Raw genomic sequence first — 21,584 nt, 5'->3', positions numbered from 1 at the left:
AAAGCTTCTATTCTCTTCTTGTCCAAACTATTTATCGTCAACGTTTCACTTCCATACATGGCCACACTCCATACAAATACTTTCAGAAACGACTTCCTGACACTTAAATCTATACTCGATGTTAACAAATTTCTCTTCTTCAGAAACGCTTTCCCTGCCGTTGCCAATCTACATTTTATATCCTCTCTACTTCGACCATCCTCAGTTATTTAGCTCCCCAAAAAGCAAAACTCATTTACTACTTTAAGCGTCTCATTTCCTACTCTAATACTCTCAATATCACCCGATTTAATTCGAGTACATTCCATTATCCTCGTTTTGCTTTTTTTGATGTTCATCTTAAATCCTCCTTTCAAGACACAGTTCATTCCTTTCAAATGCTCTTCCAGGTCCTTTGCTGTCTCTGACAGAATAACAATGTCATTGACGAACCTCAAAGTTTTTATTTCTTCTGCTTGGATTTTAATTCCTAATCCGAATTTTTTTTTTTGTTTCCTTTATTTCTTGCTCAATATACAGATTGAATAACATCGGGGATAGGCTACAACCCTGTCTCACTCCTTTCCCCATCACTGCTTCCCTTTCATGCCCCTCGATTCTTATAACTCACATCTGGTTTCTGTAAAAGTTGTAATTAGCCTTTCGTTCCCTGCATTTTACCCCTGCCAGCTTCAGAGTTTGAAAGAGAGTATTCCAGTCAACATTGTCAAAAGCTTTCCCTAAGTCTACACATACTAGAAACGTAGGTTTGCCTTTCCTTAATACACATTTCAATACAGCATATTAATCCCCATCCTTTTGACACAAAACCCTATTTTACAACATAATCTCCGTTCAATGTGACGGTCTTACTGCACCTCACTGAGGAGGTCTGCATGCACGCATGGCATCATTCTACTGGCCGACGTCGCAACTAACGTCTTCCTGCATCAATAACGTCCCCATCGTCCGCGTATGTTTCCTTCGGAGTCTATCCACCAGTGGACGAAACGATCAAAGTCGGAATGTGAGAGATTCGTGCTGCACAGTGGATGAGGAAGAACAGTAAAAAGCAAGTTTTGTGAGCTTCTAAGCACGCCAGACTTGTGAAGTCTTTCATTGTCATGGAGAAGGAGAAGTTAGTTTGCATTTTTGTGGCGATGAACACGCTGAAGTCGTTTATTTAGTTTCCTGAGTGTAGCACAATAAAAAATGGTTCAGATGGCTCTGAGCACTATGAGACTTAACATCTGTGGTCATCAGTCCCCTAGAACTTAGAACTACTTAAACCTAACTAACCTGAGGACATCACACACATCCATGCCCGAGAGAGGATTCGAAACTGCGACCGTAGTGATCACGCGGTTCCAGACTGAAGCGCCTAGAACCGCACGGCCGCACCGGCCGGCTAGGTAGCACAATACACTTCAGAGTGGATCGTTGCACCATCAAGTTTTGTGGGCTCCTCATGCGCGCCAGACTTGTGAAGTCTTTTATTGTCATGGAGAAGGATAAATTCGTTTGTATTTTTGTGCCGATGAACACGCTGAAGTCGTTTATTCAATTTCCTGAGAGTACCAACATACACTTCGGAGTGGATCGTTGCACCGTGAGGGAGGACATCAACCAGAATAAGGGCCTTGAGTCCCAGACGGCCTTCGCCGTGACTTTACCGACTGAAGGTGCGGCTTTGAACTTTTTCTTCAGACGAGAGCTTGTGTGGCGCCACTCTATGGATTATTGTTCTGTTTCCGGTTCGAAGTGATGAACCCGGGTTCCTGCCCTGTGACGATGTTTGGCAAAAAGTTGTCCGATGATCAGCTTCGTAACGCGCAAACAATTCCGCCCAGATGGTCAACAGTTGCTTTTTATGATCTTGTGTTAGGCAGCAAGGAACCCTGTGGGCACACATCTTTGAGTAGCCCAACTCGTGGACAGATGTGTCACCATTACCACCAGAGACCTGCAGCGTAGCAGTGAGTTATTTGTTTGTGACCTGTCGATCACCTCGAACGAGAGTGTCCGCACGTTCCAACATTGCAGGAGTCACAGCTGTGTGAGTCCGGCCGGCACGCGGGAAATCGGGAAGGTTTGTGCAACATCGTTGCGATGACGACAGATGTCTCGTGCAACAACTCACCGTGAATTTGTTCACTGCCAGATCCGCAAGCGTCTATGAATATCTGCGGAACTCTGCTTTTCTGCCTAAAGAAACACAATGACAGCTCTCTGCTTGGAACTCATCTCCGCTACGGACGACATTTTGAAGGCTACGTATAGCGCCACCATCTATCGGAACTTCATGGAACTGTAGGAGCTGAAGCGGGAATATTACAATATGTCCCACAACAAATTGCGCAGTTTTTCAACCGAAAATGGCCGCGAGCAAAAATGTTTTGCATTGCATATTGTACGGCCCTCGTAAGTTAATGACAACTGACATCACTTTCGTGAGTATGAAACCCTGGAACCTTTCATTATACCATGAAAAACTTCGCTACAGACGGTGGAGCATATTCCATCATCTCCTAAGTTCCATCGAATAGAGTTCTGACGAAGTCCGACGTAGTGACGGAGGAAATCGTTACCAGCTAAAAAGCATTGTATGACTTAAAGGATAGTAAACAGACTGAGGACTGGAGTGTTGGGAGGGCAGGAAACCGTTCCTGTCTTCAGTCCAAAGACTGGTTTATGTAGGTCTCCACGCTAAGCTATCCTGTGCAACCCCCTCCACCACCGTATAACTACTTGAACCTACATCCAGTTGAACCTGATTACTGTAATCAAGTCTTGTTCTCACACTACAGTTTTTCCCTTCGACGCTTCCCTCCATTTCCAAACCGATGATTTCTTGATTCCGAAGGATACATCCTATCAATCGATCCCTTCGTTTAGTAAAGTTGCGCCATCCGTTTACTTTTTCTGCACTTGGTTTCATCACTTCCTCATTGATTATTCGATCTACCAACTTAAACTTTAACATTCTTCTGCAGGACCACATTTCAAATGCTTCTATTCCCTTCTTGTCTGTACTACTTAACATCCACATTCCACAGAGAAACTCTCCAATTAAATAGATTTACCTTCGGAAAAGATTTAGTTTATATTCCATGTTAACTAAGTTCTCTTTTTTAGAAATATTTTCTTGCTATTTCGTATCTATCTTTATATCCTCTCTACTTCTGCCCAAATAGAAAAACTCATATACTATTTAGAGAGTGTCATTTCCTAATCGAAATCCCTCATCATCGCCTGATTAAATTCGACTACATCCCAGCACCCTTGTTTTTTTTATTTTCATCTTATAATCTCTATTCAACACACTATCTACTCTATTCAGCTGCTATTCAAAGTTCTTTGTCGTCTATGACCGTCTTACAATATCGCTGGCGAATCTTAATGTTTCTGTTTCTTCTCTCTGAACTTCAATTCGCTTTCCAAATTTCTCCTTTGCTTCATTTACAGGCTGAAGCATATCGAGGTAGGCTACAGCCGTATCTTATCCTCTGGTTAACTACTGTTTTCATTACACGTCATTTGCCTCTTATAGTTACAGTCCAGTTTTTGTAGAAGTTCAGACAAGCTTTCGCTCCCTATATTTTATACCTGCTATCATCATAATTTCAAAGAGTTATTCCAATTAATCTTGTCAAAAGCTTTCTTTAAATCTACAAATACTATAAACGTAGAAATGCTTTTCTCTAACTTACTTTATTGCATTTGTATATTGCATCTCACACAACTGTATGTTCTTACCTGTGTCACTGCATACTGGCTAAAGTCGACGGTGCAGTGTTACAGGAGATACCTAGACTGGACACGGGCCATGCTGGTTAGATGAATTATTTCCAAAATTAATCGGAACGTTTTCTTCTCTGAAATATTTGATGTGTCAGTAATAACGCCGTATAACTGATCGACCTATTGTAAACCTTTTAACTGAATGCCATTTTGTCGATTTGACTATCCCTCAGCAGACAGCAAACGACGTACTCAAAACGGCCATCCATCCTAACACTAGCCGGACCCGACGTTGCTTAACTTCAGCGATGGAACGGGCGGCACCGTTTCCAACACTTCAAGGCCGATGGCGATGCATCAGAGGTTGCCTTCACGTTCTCTATTCTTACTAAAACACTGCTCCTACAGTTGTAAAATTTAAGTAGATGCGAAGAGTAGTCTGTGCAATAAAAGATACGCTAGCTTCAAAAGGCGACAATACATTCAGTAATTACCCGACGTCAACCATTCTATTTTCATATACTCTGAGAACATGAATAGTCCCATATGTGACTTTCTGAAACACATCCCTATACAGCGCTACATTCATCACCGGGCGTGCACCTGTATAGCCCGAGCTACACCTGTGGTAGCGAAAACATAAACGCTGAATGAATCTCACGGTCGGATCACTGGCATATGGTGCAACGATGGTGATAACAATACCGGTGGCAAACATCTATTGCTTGTGTTGTTGGAAAATCGCAAATTTCCAGTAGGTGGATATACGTCACTGCACGGTAACGTTAATCTGAACGATATCTGATTCAAGAAATTTTCTCTGAAACGTTGCTGCTGATAATAAAACAATCTTTTCCTTATGCGGAAATCATCATTCCCATTGCCATATTCAGTTGGTCAGCGTATGTGTCTTCGTGTATGCCATATGATGGGGACATGATCATCATCATAATCTGGAAAACGAATAGCTTCTTTAACCTGTTCAAACCTCAGATGTTGAATCTGATTTCGTCCAAAATATTAATCATTTGATCTTCACACAAATTACAAGCAAAAATCTTAACACATTGCAAAATAAGAGTTAAGTTTCAGTTTTTTTTCGGAGACCAGTCAATGTGACAGTTAAAAACTTTCACTCATTGTCAGATTTGACACTTAAATCTGCCCCTGAATCAAACAAAGAAAATTCTGTAGAAAATTCTATGTTCAAGCAACTTTTCTTACAGAAATTTTTTGCGGTAGTATACTACGATGACTTGGTTTTAAGTAGGTAATGTGTCAAAAGAGAAAGCACACGGACTTTTTTCCTGAGCTACTGCGGTCTGCCGAGGTTGGTTGGTTGATTTGGGTAGAGGAGACCAAACTGCGAGGTCATCGGTCTCATCGGATTAGGGAAGGATGGGGAAGGACGTCGGTCGTGCCCTTTCAAAGGAACCATCCCGGCATTTGCCTAAAGCGATTTAGGGAAATCACGGAAAACCTAAATCAGGATGGCCGGACGCGGGAATGAACCGTAGTCCTCTCGAATGCGATTACAGTGTTGTATGCCGAGGCAGCACAATGATAGACAACACCAGGTGTATCTATGTGTGCCTGTCATAAATAGTCATTACTGTTGCTATCAAAATCAAGTACATTATATGCTATATTGATGGCTGATTGAGCAAATCTGGAATTAAGATGGAAGACAAATAGCTATAATAAGCAGTTAAGATTTAAGTATGGCAGTGCGAGACGATTACTCCCGATCGATTGATTGTCGTCGCATAGCGAAGAGAGGTACAAGTTTATAAAATAACGATTGTAAAGAGCCTCCCGGTCATTTTTTGTATGATCAGGCACTGTTCACGTTCCAGCTGAAGAAACACAATTCGACCAACAACAACAAAAGATAGCGACCTACATCAGCAACAGATACATTACGAGAGAAAGCGACAGAGCAACTGATGTGGCGGATGAGGTTAGAGCCAATCAACATAGGTAAACATTCCAACAGCGGGTCCGGTGGCGGCGAACAAGGTGCAGCCATCCACGACATAGTAAGAGCTGCCACCGCGATAATATAAGCTCACAAGATCAACGTATATGTGATGTATGACGCTCGTATTTCCGTACATTCTTTAAAAGTAATAGTGTGTGAATTCCTAAGGGACCAAACTGCTCAGGTCATCGGTCCCTAGACTTACATACTTAAACTAACTTACGCTAAGAACAACACACACACCCACGCCAAGCGAGGACTCGAACTTCCGGCGGGAGGCGCCTCTAACCGCGCGGCCACTCCGCGCGGCTTAAAGTAATTATACAACTTTTGTACTTTTATCCCATGTTAGGCACACCAAAATCAAAAAGACAGCAAGGTTACTTGAATAAAGCAATTACTTAGCTACACAAGAAAATAACAGAGTTCTGAATATCAATTTTAGTCTCTGTGAATGCCACGAAAAGTACTTCACAAAACTATGTGTATAACTTGAGGAGGACAATTTCATTCCAATCAGTAACAAACTGACGAAATATCATGTAACAAAACAATCATAAAATTTGTCAAATCTTTGCTTCCTATTATATGTAACGTCTTCTCCTTCGTGAAAGCAGCTATTTGGCAGTGTTACATAAATGATGGTAAATATGAAAGAGAAGAACAAAAAGAAAATAAAAAGATGAGGAGAAGTAGGAGGACATGATGACAGAAATGGGTAGGTGTCCGATACAGAATTCATTAGCGCTTGTGGCACACTACAATAACTATTTTCTGCAAGTCACTGTCGTAATTATTGCTTTTCAAATTGAGTAGGGCATACCGCATGAGTTCCTGACAATAAATAGAGTTACTGAGACTGGTAAGTGACTGGAGACGGTGAATCCCAGATGAAGTTGAATGTTTACCCTCAAGATGTGGTACATTCACATAATGCTGATATGTCCCAGAAACATGTACATAGAGGATATTTTTTAGCATGTTACGAAAAACTGCTAAAATCTTTATTATACTACAACTAGTTTCGACAATCTACGTTATTACTGTGAACTTAAAATTATTGTAAAATATGTTATACATCTAGTAAATAGTCGAAATTAGTTGGTTGATATCTCAGCAGCTTTTGGCGGTGTTCATAAAAATGTCGTCAATCAGAACTATTGAGCATAACCTAAATACGATTTTATGCACATAAAGTTTGTCCGCAAGAAAGAAATTTTAAAAAAAATCAGGTGCTAGACGTTAGATCCATTGTATGTAGGTACGCAAGCAAAAATAAACTTGAAGAGACTCTAAAAAAAAAAAAAAAGAGTAACGTACAAATAACGAGGGAATGGAAATTTAAGTTTTAATGCCCTGTCAACGACGGGGTTACTGGAGACATAGCAGAAGCTCGGATAGGAGAAGGACTACAAATGGAATCGGCCAAAGTGCATTTGAAATGCCCACGGCTCGTCCGTAGCTGGCGTAACCCTCGGTCACTGCATTCGGTTGATAGTATACGGTAGCCGATGAGAATCACTCAGTCTTATAATCCTGGCTGTTACAAGCATTTGTCGTATATTTGCGATTAACTTCAAAGAAAGGCAGCACGTTCTGTATTATCGCGAAATATGGGAGAGAGTGTCACATTATTTGGGCTGCACTAAAAGAAAGGCGTTTTACGTTGCGACGGAATCTTCTCACGAAATTCCAATCATCAACTTTCTCCTGAGAATGAGAAAATATTTTGTTGACGCCAATCTACATAGTGAGGAACGATCACCAAGATAAAATAAGGGAAATCAGAGCTCATACGGAAAGATATAGGTGCTCATTCTTTCCGTGCGTTGTACGAGATTTTAATAACAGAGAACTGTGAAGGTAGTTAGATGAACCCTCTGCCAGACACTTAAATGTTATTTGCAGAGTATCCATGTAGATGTAGATGCAGATGTCAACACTTCCGAGGTTGTGGTTAGGTTGGCACTTAATAGCACAGACTGAATCGCTGCAAGGGAACCAAACATTAAAATTTACAATCGTGATATTAACAAATATTTGACCTTTTTTTGGAGTACGTCGTGATTTATGAGGTGTTATTTATGGTGGGACCCGAGAGCGTTACTTTAAATGTTTAGCTATTTTTCCATTACATATCGCGGTTTCTGAGGTTGTATTTAGGTTTGGACCTCATAGCTCAGCTTAAATTGTTTCGAGTGAGACAAAATACCAGATAACTTCACTTTACGAAACATAGGAAATTACGATGAAACTGTGCGACTGCCTGCCAACAACAGTCTCGCGCTTCATCGTTTTCATTTCCCATCATTCATGACGGGAACCATTACCAGCAGGTACATGCAACGAAACTCTACGCTCCCCGTACGTGCACTTTCATGTATTATCTTCCTAACTATTGTTATAATAATCTGTTTCATTGATTTTATAGAAACCAGAGAAAACCAAAACGAGATGCTGGACGGAAATGCGTATCACGAACATCTAGAAAAATTTATTTTCTTAATCACTACACCAGGTCACTCGCTGGAAGAAGAAATATCCCTAATATTAAAGCTTAGCGGGATAAACAAACTTTCACGGTCCTTCGAAGTTAGTTTCACGTATAAATGCCACTCAGAGTTACATGTCTTTCTTGTGTCCTGTTCTTAATGACATGTTCGATTTAATTTTATCCATCGAACGTGACTGTATCAAAACATTGGAAGTATGAATTAAAAACGCCTCCAGTCACGACTTTTCGTGTTTTATTAAGGACACGATGCATACCGTATCCTGTGGGTCCATCATCAGGTGTAATTTGGCTTGTCTAAAGCACCTGATGATGTACCCACATCGTCCGAAATGCGTTGTGTACTTAACAAAACACAAAAAGTTGACTGGAGGAGATTTTAATTCATACTTCCAATATTAATTTGACATGACATGAACATACAAAAGTTACCGTCATTCTGATGACCAAGATACGGCTGAAACTGGCAGTACAATTAAATTGAGAGTAGTAGGAATTCTGTTAGCTTTGTAACAAAGACCACCAACATAATCTCTAAGAACCAGGTAAGAGAGATTAAGGCACATAGTGAGGAATGTAAACAGTTCTTCTTCCCTCTTATCCTAGAAAAAAGTACGACAGATATTTGCTAATATTGGTACGAAGTAGAGGGAAAGGTGTAAATACTTGCACCCTCTTTTGTTTTTGAATTAAAGGTACTTTCTTTTGGAAAAATCTTGATTTTTGACCGTCGTTGACAACTATAACAAGTTTAATAAATGACAGAAGCTACAAAATTGATTATTATCAATTGCTTCTATTAGCAAACGAAAATTTACAAAAATATCTTGAACTGGAAATAAAAAAAATGGGCCTTCACAAAAATGTTCAAGAAATCTTTTAAAATATTCTAACAAAACTGGATAAAACAATACAAAAGGTAGACTAGCATACAAGGAAATGCTTTTACGTATTTATGCAGTTTAAAAGTGTGCACACGTTTGGCGCCTAACACATTTAACCCACATCCTGGAGTGTCTTAAGAAGACACTTTTAATCACGAAAGATGCAAGCTGCATCGATTGAGTCTGAATTAAGCCCATAGTTGATATCTAATTCATTATTGCTGTCCACAACGGGATGTTCGCTGGAGTCTGTTGACTCCGATAATGATTTGAATTGATTCTCGAAATTTTGAAGGCCTGTGGACTTTCTAACTCTGACCTGAGGGCTGTCTCTAGCCCCAGAAAAAGTCATCTACTTCTTTTGGCACACTTTGTCAAGCGACTGATTAGAGGTGATCCTTATATGGCGTTCCAGTGATGAGGTATCGATTGTTGCATTGCGTTATCGAGTGGTGTTTCTCGTCTTAATGTTAGGAACAGGATATATGTCGAACGGTAATACTGTTTTAAGTTATTTAACAGAAAAGATGTTATAATTATGGGTCCTCCATTAAATAGGGGCCCATATTTTCATTAACTCTACTTAAGCAACATGGTCACTACTGCATATAACCTAAAACCATGAGTAACTAAGTTTGTGCTACGAAAGCAGCTTCAGATTCTATTTTCCTGATATCATTAAGAAATGGTTTTAAACTGACCATAACGATATGAAAAGAAAGAGATCTGACGTGCCTATCAAACGTCTGCAGTCCGGAACAATTATCGAAGTTGTAACCATACTACTGAAAACAATGCTATCAGCGACCGGTAACTTTTACAGTTCTAGCCGCCAAGAAGTCACAAAACTGACATTTACCTCAGGATGAAAAATAAGTGCCAACGTTAGACGATTTTGGTACTGCTCTTTAACAAATTGTGACATTTTTAGACTTGAAGCCTAAATCTAAGGAGATGTTAAACGCGTCGAAGGCACCAAATTGGCCGAAATTTTCGTCTGAGAGACTCAGTATTGTAAGAGAAAACACAAAGCACCCCTGTGGCACAGCTGTATCGAACGGACAAAAGCTCACATGTGCGATGTATGATGCCTTACATATTCAAGTCCATGCACTGCGTAGATAATATCGTTGGTTTGCTATGTGTTAAAAGCCGTCGATGAGCAACTGCCAGCTTAGTGCCGCATAATAAATGAAACTTAAAAAGGACAGTACCTCATACTGCGGAGCGAACGAGACCATGAAGTGTTAGGAACACTGAAAACAAAAACTGAAGAACTGCAGCGGACGCTACATCCCACTAATTATTTTGACAACCTTTTCCAAAGATAAAACGCGAGGAGAAAAAACGACAGTCGCTGAAACGCTAAGATAAGGCGCGAGCAATGTAGTCACTTCGAGGTTCTCACTTTTACATAACTAGTTCAGGGAAGCTATAATTCTGAACAGGATGCTTTCCAATTAAGTTAATTAATTACTTGTTACACATTCAATTACACAATAAATCTTTTAAGGTGGAAACATTAAAATGAATACATATTGTACAAATTCTTGTATGGCATGTATAGCACCGTCAAGTAGAATAACTTGGATTTACACCAGAAAACATCACGCTTGTTTGTAAGGCATTACATTTTCATGGGTAGTTTTAAAGCCGTGTATTTTACTCACTTCGGTGCCTAAATAAGATTCATTGGGGAGTAGTGCAGGTAATTAATCATGTTCGCTTTATATTTGTATCATAAAACTTTCAGACTTAAATACAATGTTGTCATCACATAAAATCTGAGAATTCATGTAATGTAACGCTGCAGACAATATTCCCAGTGCTTTAAACAAATGATGTACGCATGTGAATCTCATGCTTATCACTACTTACTTTCTACTGTGCTACGAATACTTTCATTCAAATGAGTTACCTAAAAATATCACCCAGGAGAACAGCAGGGAAAGGGAGTTGAGCCGTTTCACTAGGACGACTTACAGCGAAGAGAGAATAAATTCACTACTGAATGTTAATTATGTCAGCAATTAAACCTTACGTTCTATTATATCCAACACCCAGAGATAGGCCAGAGGTTTTTTTTTTTTTTTTTTTTTTTTTTTTTTTTTTTTTTTTTTTGGGTTAGTACCACGAAGTTATTCACTGATAAAGATCACTAGATTGCTTCATTCATTTTATACTTCTTCTGTACTTTCACAGACGATAGCTATACCAGCAGATATCTGATCTCGTTTCATCCTGAATTTTAATCCTACATCTGAGACGTTCTTTATTTTCTTCGTTACCTGTTCAGTATAAGGGGTGAACAGCAGCCGAGAAAGACATCTGAGATGTTCCTTATTTTGTTCTTTACCTGTTAAGTATAAGGGCTGAATAGTAACCGAGAAAGATTGCCCCGTGCATTTTTCTCTTGGTCTGCTATTCTTATCGTTCTTTCTTTGTTGCTGTAAAGCCTACATAATTTATATTGCCCTGTGTAAGGCATTACCTAAGGATCACGAACGCTTTCTCCATGTCAAGAAATTATACGAAAGTGTTTCGATTCTTTTTTCTAAATCTTCGTTCCGTAGTAGTAGTAGGAGAGCCCACGACCAAAATTTTTTACTTATAGCTGTACTACTAAAACAAAATAAAAATCGATCGACACGGTTGCCCTAAACCAAAACGTACTTCATTCAGAAATTTTTCGCGTCGCGTCTGATCTGACGGCATTTTCATATATGTTAACGTATTTTGCCGAACTGTATCATAGCAATACGTCTGATTTTTGGAATGTAGTTGTATGATAGATCTAAAACACCGAAAGCTTGTTTCTCAGACTTTGTAGCGTAGCGCAAACCTTGGGAGCCGTTTGGAAAAATAAAAAGAGACCAAAAAATTAAATCGCAGCAAAACATCTGAAAATACACTCCTGGAAATGGAAAAAAGAACACATTGACACCGGTGTGTCAGACCCACCATACTTGCTCCAGACACTGCGAGAGGGCTGTACAAGCAATGATCACACGCACGGCACAGCGGACACACCAGGAACCGCGGTGTTGGCCGTCGAATGGCGCTAGCTGCGCAGCATTTGTGCACCGCCGCCGTCAGTGTCAGCCAGTTTGCCGTTGCATATGGAGCTCATTCGCAGTCTTTAACACTGGTAGCATGCCGCGACAGCGTGGACGTGAACCGTATGTGCAGTTGACGGACTTTGAGCGAGGCCGTATAGTGGGCATGAGGGAGACCGGGTGGACGTACCGCCGAATTGCTCAACACGTGGGGCGTGAGGTCTCCACAGTACACCGATGTTGTCGCCAGTGGTCGGCGGAAGGTGCACGTGCCCGTCGACCTGGAACCGGACCGCAGGGACGCACGGATGCACGCCAAGACCGTAGGATCCTACGCAGTGCCGTAGGGGACCGCACCGCCACTTCCCAGAAAATTAGGGACACTGTTGCTCCTGGGGTATCGGCGAGGACCATTCGCAACCGTCTCCATGAAGCTGGGCTACGGTCCCGCACACCGTTAGGCCGTCTTCCACTCACGCCCCAACATCGTGCACCCTCCTCCAGTGGTGTCGCGACAGGCGTGAATGGAGGGACGAATAGAGACGTGTCGTCTTCAGCGATGAGAGTCGCTTCTGCCTTGGTGCCAATGATGGTCGTATGCGTGTTTGGCGCCGTGCAGGTGAGCCCCACAATCAGGACTGCATACGACCGAGGCACACAGGGCCAACACCCGGCGTCATGGTGTGGGGAGCGATCTCCTACACTGGCCGTACACCTCTGGTGATCGTCGAGGGGACACTGAATAGTGCACGGTACATCCAAACCGTCATGGAAACCCATCGTTCTACCATTCCTAGACCGGCAAGGGAACTTGCTGTTCCAACAGGACAATGCACGTCCGCATGTATCCCGTGCCACCCAACGTGCTCTAGAAGGTGTAAGTCAACTACCCTGGCCAGCAAGATCTCCGGATCTGTCCCCCATTGAGCATGTTTGGGACTGGATGAAGCGTCGTCTCACGCAGTCTGCACGTTCAGCACGAACGCTGGTCCAACTGAGGCGCCAGGTGGAAATGGCATGGCAAGCCGTTCCACAGGACTACATCCAGCATCTCTACGATCGTCTCCATGGGAGAATAGCAGCCTGCATTGCTGCGAAAGGTGGATATACACTGTACTAGTGCCGACATTGTGCATGCTCTGTTCCCTGTGTCTATGTGCCTGTGGTTCTGTCAGTGTGATCATGTGATGTATCTGACCCCAGGAATGTGTCAATAAAGTTTCCCCTTCCTGGAACAATGAATTCATGGTGTTCTTATTTCAATTTCCAGGAGTGTATGTTCTACTAGTAGAGTTGGGTCATTTAACGCGAAAAATTCGTTTTTGAGAAGAAAATGTTATCACCTTTAGTTGTGACACTGTTTTGAAAATGTTGAAAAAGTGTGCAGCTTGGTTACAAAGAATTATATCGGGAAGCTGTTGGACATGATGAAATAAGCTGGGTCAAATGCAGAAAATATTGATATCAGATAAATGTAGAGTAGCATGTTACATATCACACAACTTTCCGTTACTCAATAATAATTAAAAATCGTATGAGGCTTATGAAAGCCTGTGTTGCAAACCAATGAATAACTTGTGACTCTCAAATTCTGAGATAAAGAGCTAATTCGAAACCATTCTAATGAAACTGAAGGACTGTTTTTCAAGCAAATTTCTCAAAAGGGAACTGGGATTAAGTTTTAAAGGTATTATAGTGTTAAAGTAAAAAAAAATGCAAACTTTTTCATTACGGGTAGGTTCAACCATCATTATTGCTGTCGTAAAAATCACTCTCCAGATCACTACCAAGTTTTTCAATGTCTTCGACTAGTAAAAGAGTAATTAGTTTAATTCACACATTTCTGCATAAAAATCATGAAGTAAAATTCACGTCAACCATACCTCTTGTGGATTTGACTCTTCGTTTAAAGTAACGTCGCTGATTTCTGGTAGTTGGCTTCCGAAGAACCACGAAAAATTGAAACGTCCCTCGTTGTCATACTGTCCAAAAATAGTGGGTTTAGATTTGTTAGATTTTTAGTATTAACGCTACCCTATATTTACACATTTTGTCACAATAAATTCTGTTCGAAATCTGTTTTACACGGCGGTAGACTGTAGGTGTCGGAATTAGATGAACATAGATTTAGGGTTGTAGAGGAATGTCCATTTTTCATTTTATATGTTTTTTTTTAAATGTTTAATCACACCGAATCAACACCATTAAAATTTTTCATCGTATAATCTGCACGTGAATTCTTCTAAGTCGCTCAATGCATTTCCAGTGTCAGAAGTATATCTGTGAAAGCTGTTTGGTAGCGTGCAGAATTTTTCAGCATTGGCAACGTCCTTTATTTTTCCCTTGCTACAGAATGCGGGAATGTAATCGCAGGCGATCATTGCATAAAACGCAGGTAAGGAGTTTGCTAGAGACGACCGCAGTGTTCCATACAGACACGATACATCAATCTAACGGAGGGAATTACCAACGCCAACATTTATCCAAATCTTACTGGAACATTTTACAATTTCCAGATTCCCAAGCATCACAATTAAAATGTATCAGATTGTTAAATAAACCCTCGACGTCATTCATTAATTTGACAAACGTGGTAAGCAATGAAACTTCCTGGCAGATTAAAACTGTGTGGCCCACCGAGACTCGAACTCGGGACCTTTGCCTTTCGCGGGCAAGTGCTCTACCATCTGAGCTACCGAAGAACGACTCACGCCCGGCCTTCACAGCTTTACTTCTGCCAGTATCTCGTCTCCTACCTTCCAAACTTTACAGAAGCTCTCCTGCGAACCTTGCAGAACTAGCACTCCTGAAAGAAAGGATATTGCGGAGACATGGCTTAGCCACAGCCTGGGGGATGTTTCCAGAATGAGAGTTTCACTATGCAGCGAAGTGTGCGCTGATATGAAACTTCCTGGCAGATTAAAACTGTGTGCCCGACCGAGACTCGAACTCGGGACCTTTGCCTTTCGCGGGCAAGTGCTCTACCATCTGAGCTACCGAAGCACGACTCACGCCCGGCCCTCACAGCTTTTCTTGGTAAGCAATGTTGGTATCGGCCTTGACAACTTAGTTCTTCATTCGCTGTTTCATTAAATTTCATCTTCAGTCCAACATCTGTAGCACATGTCGTGATTAATATGGATGGTTTGCGCCATGTCTTATTGCGATCAATTATTAATCAAAAATTTGAGCGCAAATTCTTTAAATTTTATACTCTTCAATTCTTTTGCAAAATCAGAAAGCCTAACTTATTGCTGGTCCTTAGATTTGAAATCTACCGACGTTATGTTTTCGCGCATTCAATGTTCGTTGTCCTTCATAGACGGCACAAATGTCTGTCAAATATCCGATCGATCCTTAAAACATCACGTTTACACTAAATGCGCCAAAGGTAAAGTATGCAGTAAAAAGAATCCACCAATTATCAAAACATTTACACATACCAGCTCAAGGCTTTCATTTTTTTTTTCAATGCTGATTTGTCGGTTTTATTTATTGTTCCGTCCATGTGACGAAGATATAGCGGCATTGGAATTATCGAATAACACAACACTTTTTTAACATTTTTTCTAAGGTTAACGCTAAAAGCCGCTCAAATTAACAGTAGTCCTCAACATGATAGCGTAACAAGCGCTGGAACGTTCTTTTGGTTTTTGGAGATGAGGTAGAAAATGTCTGAAAATAGTACTTTGGAAATCGCAATAGACATTAGACAGGTTTTTAGAAAATTGAATCGGGTTGCCACAATGCAGTACGATAAAATTTGTTACCATGTTTGTAAATGCGATCAGGCCAAATGCAAAACATTTTCTTAATAAAATGACAAAATCTACGCAATTTTTTTACATCAGACATATTGTGATAATACCGTCTGCCAAATTTTTTTTTCAAGCCAAAAATGGACCCCTGCGGTGCTGTGATATTTTTCACTGTTACCACCGGACCTAAATCGATTAGACAAGCTTTCTGTCGTGCGGTCTTGTACCATTACGAAGCGCATCGGGCTGTCTGGTGCCTTCACTTTTTCTAAAGCCAAACTGAGCTGCGCCTAATAGATCCTCCTTGTTTTTTCATTGTTGTCCATCTCATCTTAGTTATCAGACTGTATGGGTGAATCGACAAGTTAAATGTTCCGATAGTTTCGCATTTATTCGCTCTTGATTTCTTCGAGAAAGTGTGGATGATATTCTGCCGGTTACGGGCTTGTGTCCCTCCTCGGGTGTTTACACATTCATGTATATGTTTATATTGGCGAAGATCACTGTATAAATACAAAAAAATTATTTGCTGGTGACTAAACAGATACAAGTAGAACATCCGTAAGTGACAAGGCAGCATTTGACGAAAATATATCTGTACTTACATAAAGATGAAACATAAACCGCCACCACAGCGTACCATAAATATTTGTTTGTATTTATACAGTGATCTCCAGCAATATAAACATGTACCTGAATGAATAAATACCTGAGGATGGGCACAAGCCCGAAACCGGTTGTGTGATGAATAAATAATCGTTAATTGTGTCTGGTAGCGGAATTTTTCTACTCCCTATAAAGGAGCAGTCACGGAGTTCGCCAGTATCCACTATGGATATTCTCTTAATGATTGTATGTGTCAAGTTTTATAAATTCTACACATTTATTTGAACAATCGCTTGGTTGCTACTTACTCCAATGATTATCAGAAATTCCGTGGGAGATTTATCTGTTCTCTCTGCCTTGTTGGATCGCAAAATTTTCATTGCTCTGACAAAACTATGAGTAACTCTGTATGTACGATCTCCTCCATATCGACACCCAATTCTTTTTCTCACACGTTATCATCTACTTTGCCAACGGCCTTGCCACATTGATAACACCGGTTCCCGTCAGATCACGGAAGTTAAGTGCTGTGGGGCTAGGCGAGCCCTTGGATGGGTGACCATTCGGTCTGCCAGGCGCTATTGGCAAGCAGGATGCACTCAACCCTTGTGAGGCAAACTGAGGAGCTACTTGACTGAGAAGTAGCGGCTCCGGTCTCGGAAACTAACACGCGGTCGGGAGAGCAGAGGTTGACAAGGCGGTCGGTTGGTACCGTTGGGCCTTCATGGTGTGTTCGGGAGGAGTTTAGTTTTATCATCTAATCTGGCGACGGGAGGCCCTCTTTTCTCAACGCAGCAGCTGCCTGCAACTCAGATGCACGTAAATGTATGTCGTGCATGACGAAACTGAAGCAACCATGCCATGCCATACGCTCCGACGTACTTCATTTCATATAATCTGCACAAGCGCCCTGCGCGACTCATTTGTTTGCGAAGTTTTAGCGGCTACGTTGTTTTGAAGACTGCGCCGCCATGTTAAATATTCTGCAACATTAGTAAACTATAGTTTACGTGGATACTGTTTAAGATTGTTTTTTTTCGTAATTTCTGTCCTGCGCACGCGACGGCTGTTTTAAACAGTAAATATTACAGTGCTTACGATAGTAACATAGTGTCAGGATACATTTTCAAACGATTTTTCTGGTCGTAAATGGGTACTTGATCCAGTAATACGACGCAATGGTCCTAGTAAATGCAACTTTCTCTTTGTTTATACAGTCAAATCGCATTTTATTGTATTTACGTCGATAGTTGATGAACCTAGAATTCCGAAAACAATGCTTGTTTGCTTATTGGTACCAATTCTTACCCGTTACATTTTCGACTTTCAAATCATACGCACAACATCTTTTATGTTCTGGTTTGCAAAAAAATTATCTGCGTTTTCTTTGTTAGCCCAATAAATATGTGCAAAGAGGAAAAAACTAAGAAAGGCATGCTATCATTATTCGTGGATGTTAACAAAGTGAAAGATTCCTGAAATGTCGTCGAAACAGAACTGCATGGAGATCTACCTCCACGCAGAACTGAGTTCTTGTTTTATTAGAGAGTCAGTGTAGTCATTGTAGTTTACACATTTTCTCGCTTTGAAATGTTACCTACGAAGTGTCTGTCATTCAACGTGGGGCCAATAATTGCAAAAAAACTATAAATTAAATTTTGAAAGCATGTTCCAGCTATTTGAAATTCAATAAATATCACAAGTAGGCCTTCCTGACGCTATTAAGGGACATTTAAACTGATACCTCCTATATTGTTTAGTGCAAAAGACCGCATTGTGAATAAAGGAATGGTCTGAATAGCCTAGACCCTGTAAACTGGGTATCTTACTTCAAAGAGCAAGTAATTAATTGTTTTTTAGTAATTTTAGCCTAACCGCTGTAACATGTACATGCTTCTTAAACAGATGTTTCACATATATTTTATAAAAGATTTTAATTAAAAACACATTGTTTCACAGGTGGTTCGCACGCTTAATTATTTTATATTTTTAACAGTATCCTGTTTGCTTCATTTACCAGATATTTCTTGCCAGAACCAATCTGTGACACTTTTTGAGGAATATCTTGCTTGGTTTCACTTTTGAATTCCATTTTGAGGTTTTCAAAATGCTTAAGCTTACACCAACTTTTGTGGTAAGCCACTAATAATAACAATAATAATAATAATACTAAGATGCTGTGCAACTACTGATTTTATTTGCTCGCTCATCCATTTAGCCGAAAGCAGATCAAATCTGGTACAATGACGTTGTAAGGGACAATCATGAACATAAGTGCAAATAATAAGAAATATTATGTACATATGAAGGGTATACGGTGACAAAGATCAAGGTCCATCAAAAATTAAAAATTAATTAGCAATGGCATCTTGTAGAGGAATGGAAGTAGTGTAATGTGACGAGATTTGTTTTTGTAAAAACGATCAAGGTGCTCGGTAAACTGCGCTAATGTTTTGAAGCACTTGAGAAGAACGATAAGGGTTCTCGCGGTGCTGAGGAAAAATGATCAAGATCTTTTTTGTGCTTAGAGCTTTTCTCTTCTCGTTTTATGCTTCATTTTATAATGTTGCAGGTTCGTGACACTGGCTTTCCAACAATAGTTCCCAGTCACTCACATATTTTAATCGAAGCTCGAACAGTTACAATGTTTGGCAATAAAGCAAAGACCTAAATAAAATCTCGCCACGTTGTGCATGCAAAGTGGGCCGGAAAAGGAGTTTTTGTCGGGAAGTTGAGTAGAAACCCGCATATGTTACTGTTACCGAGATTGTGCGTAACGTTATTTCTTAAGTGAAATCTAGGCGTCGGAAATGTCGGCGTATTCCTGATTATTCTAAAAGATTAATGCTTACGATTGAGAAGTTTCCAGAATGTTCCATTTATGGAAACGAATAGATTGTTGAAAAATTCAATGAAATGACTTAAAACTGATCTTATGGAATTTAGTGCGAAGAAGACCAAAGAGAAATACAGATGCAGCTGCATGTTATGATTTTTCGTATGTCCATAAGGAGCGTGTTAATAGAGATGGACAAATGCAAGAAGTACAGGTATGTCAACCAGCATTCTTGGCATTGCATGGCATCACCCACAGACATCTTACTACACTTAAAAAAACCATTGGCTACTATATGGAAAACACATGTCGACGTCAGCGCAAAACATAACGCTGAACGTAATAAACTTAATGTAGAAACAATACCTAAAATGTATCAGCACGTACAGTCACTGACAGGGCGCAAATAACATTATAGCATTATATTTAGCAGAGCATCTTAATATTCGAAGTAACATGTGTTACATTCCGAGAAATATGCTCTATAAACATGTGTCAGATGAATAATTTGAACTGATTTTTGTGATTGATTACAACACAAGTTTTGGGTATCTCAGAATTGACACATTTTCAGTGCTTGACAAAATTAGACGGCTTTTCTAAACTTGGTTTACAGACAAACAACGATAAAGATACAACTCCAATACGAACTTCAATTAAGCGGAAAAATTTAACGATTTATGAACTACATAAGAGGATAACAGACACATTTTACTAGATTAAACGTTCCGAACGTTTGAAGCCCAGAGAATTTGTGATTAAAAAAGCAGTCTGTATGGATTATCAGAAGAAGCTTTCGCTTCCTAATATTTCAACCTATGAAGCATGTTATTGCAGACTGCTATCATTATATTCGTTCTGTCTTCATTTGCTTTCTTCTAGGAAATCGTATGACGATTCGAAACGTTGAACGTGAGTGCATCCCTTTGGAAGGCAACGTGACCACAATTGTTGCACTGGTATACAGGGTGAAACCACTAGGGACCGTTGAAAACCATTCCACAAAATCTGAACGTGATCGGATACAGCAAGGGTACTTACGGCTTTTCAGCCTTCCTGTTTCCCGCCCTCCTGTAACGTGATAATGCAGGAGTGCAACATTAACGTGGACGTGAATAAATTGGCCAAGGGGCGCTACAAGAACCCTAGTTTCGCAAAGCCCTCGGTATCACTCATGCACATCTTTTGACCACATTAGAAACATACCCTGAGAAATTTCAACACCAAATCACCTTGACAGCTGCTCTAGCGCCTGACGGTCAGACAACCCCTTCGAACCCCTTGTGTGGGTTTTTCTACCCACAGGCGCTGCAGCTGCTGCGTGGCTGAATTGGTGTCAGAATTACTGAGAGGTACATTTGCAATGTGCACAACAGAATTGTGTGGGTTCCACTGAGGATGTTGCTGAACTAAGAGGCCTTAGAGGGGCTCTTAACCGTTGTATTTATGCATATGTTAATATTGCTCTCCCATGTGAACGCACCACAGCAGGGTGGAACATATTAGAGCTGAGAAAGTAAAAGTACCCTTTGCTGCTTTGGATCATGTTCAAAATTTATGGAATGGCTTTGAACAGTCCCTAGTGGTTCCAGACTGTACAGAGAGGTCACAGTTCGTAGCATTGATGGAAACTCATCGAGTGAAACAGAAGTGATTTCTGGCGTTCCCAAAAGTAGTATTATAGGCCCTCTGCTGTTCCTTATCTGTGTACACGAATTAAAAGACGATCTGAGCAGCCGTCTTGGGTTGGCTACAGATGATGCTGTCGTTTATCGTTTAGTAAAGTCCTCAGAAGATCAAAACAAATTGCAAAACCATTTAGAAAAGATATATGAATGGTCCGGAAATTGGCAGTTGACGCTAAATACCGAAAATTGTGCGGTCATCCACATGAGTGCTAGAAGGGATCCGTTAGCGTAACTTACACGTTAGATCAGTTAAATCTAAGGGCTGTAAATTCAACTAAATATCTAGGAATTACAATTACGAAGTATTTAAATTGGAAAGAAGACATAGGAAATGTTGCTGAGAAAGCAAACAGACGACTGCATTTTATTGGCAGCTCTACTAAAGAGACTGCTTACTGTACGCTTGTCCGTTCTCTGTTGGAGTTCTGCTGCGCGGTCTGGGATGCTTACCAGATAGGTTCAAATGGCTCTGAGCACTATGGGACTCAACTGCTGTGGTCATCAGTCCCCTAGAACTTAGAACTACTTAAACCTAACTAACCT

At 40.5% G+C, this 21,584-nt stretch overlaps 1 protein-coding gene across 5 annotated transcripts in view; it reads right to left on the bottom strand.

Moving 5' to 3' along the window:
* LOC126272075 (high affinity cAMP-specific and IBMX-insensitive 3',5'-cyclic phosphodiesterase 8) overlaps positions 1–21,584 on the bottom strand; it is a 1,931,196-nt gene that overhangs the window by 600,033 nt on the left and 1,309,579 nt on the right. For 2 of the 5 annotated variants that reach the window (XM_049974627.1, XM_049974628.1), the window contains exon 1: positions 10,312–10,456. The exons of the other annotated variants lie outside the window; for them this stretch is intronic. In XM_049974627.1, coding sequence (XP_049830584.1) covers positions 10,312–10,338 — 27 coding nt within the window. In that variant the 5' untranslated portion in view covers positions 10,339–10,456. Of the gene's footprint in view, positions 1–10,311; positions 10,457–21,584 lie in introns of those variants that run through there. 5 annotated transcript variants of the gene reach the window in all.

Source organism: Schistocerca gregaria, chromosome 5, assembly GCF_023897955.1.
Source record: "Schistocerca gregaria isolate iqSchGreg1 chromosome 5, iqSchGreg1.2, whole genome shotgun sequence".
Taxonomy (NCBI): Eukaryota; Metazoa; Arthropoda; class Insecta; order Orthoptera; family Acrididae; genus Schistocerca; species Schistocerca gregaria.
Note: the sequence above shows the minus strand (reverse complement) of the source record. Positions and strands in the feature narration are given on the sequence as shown.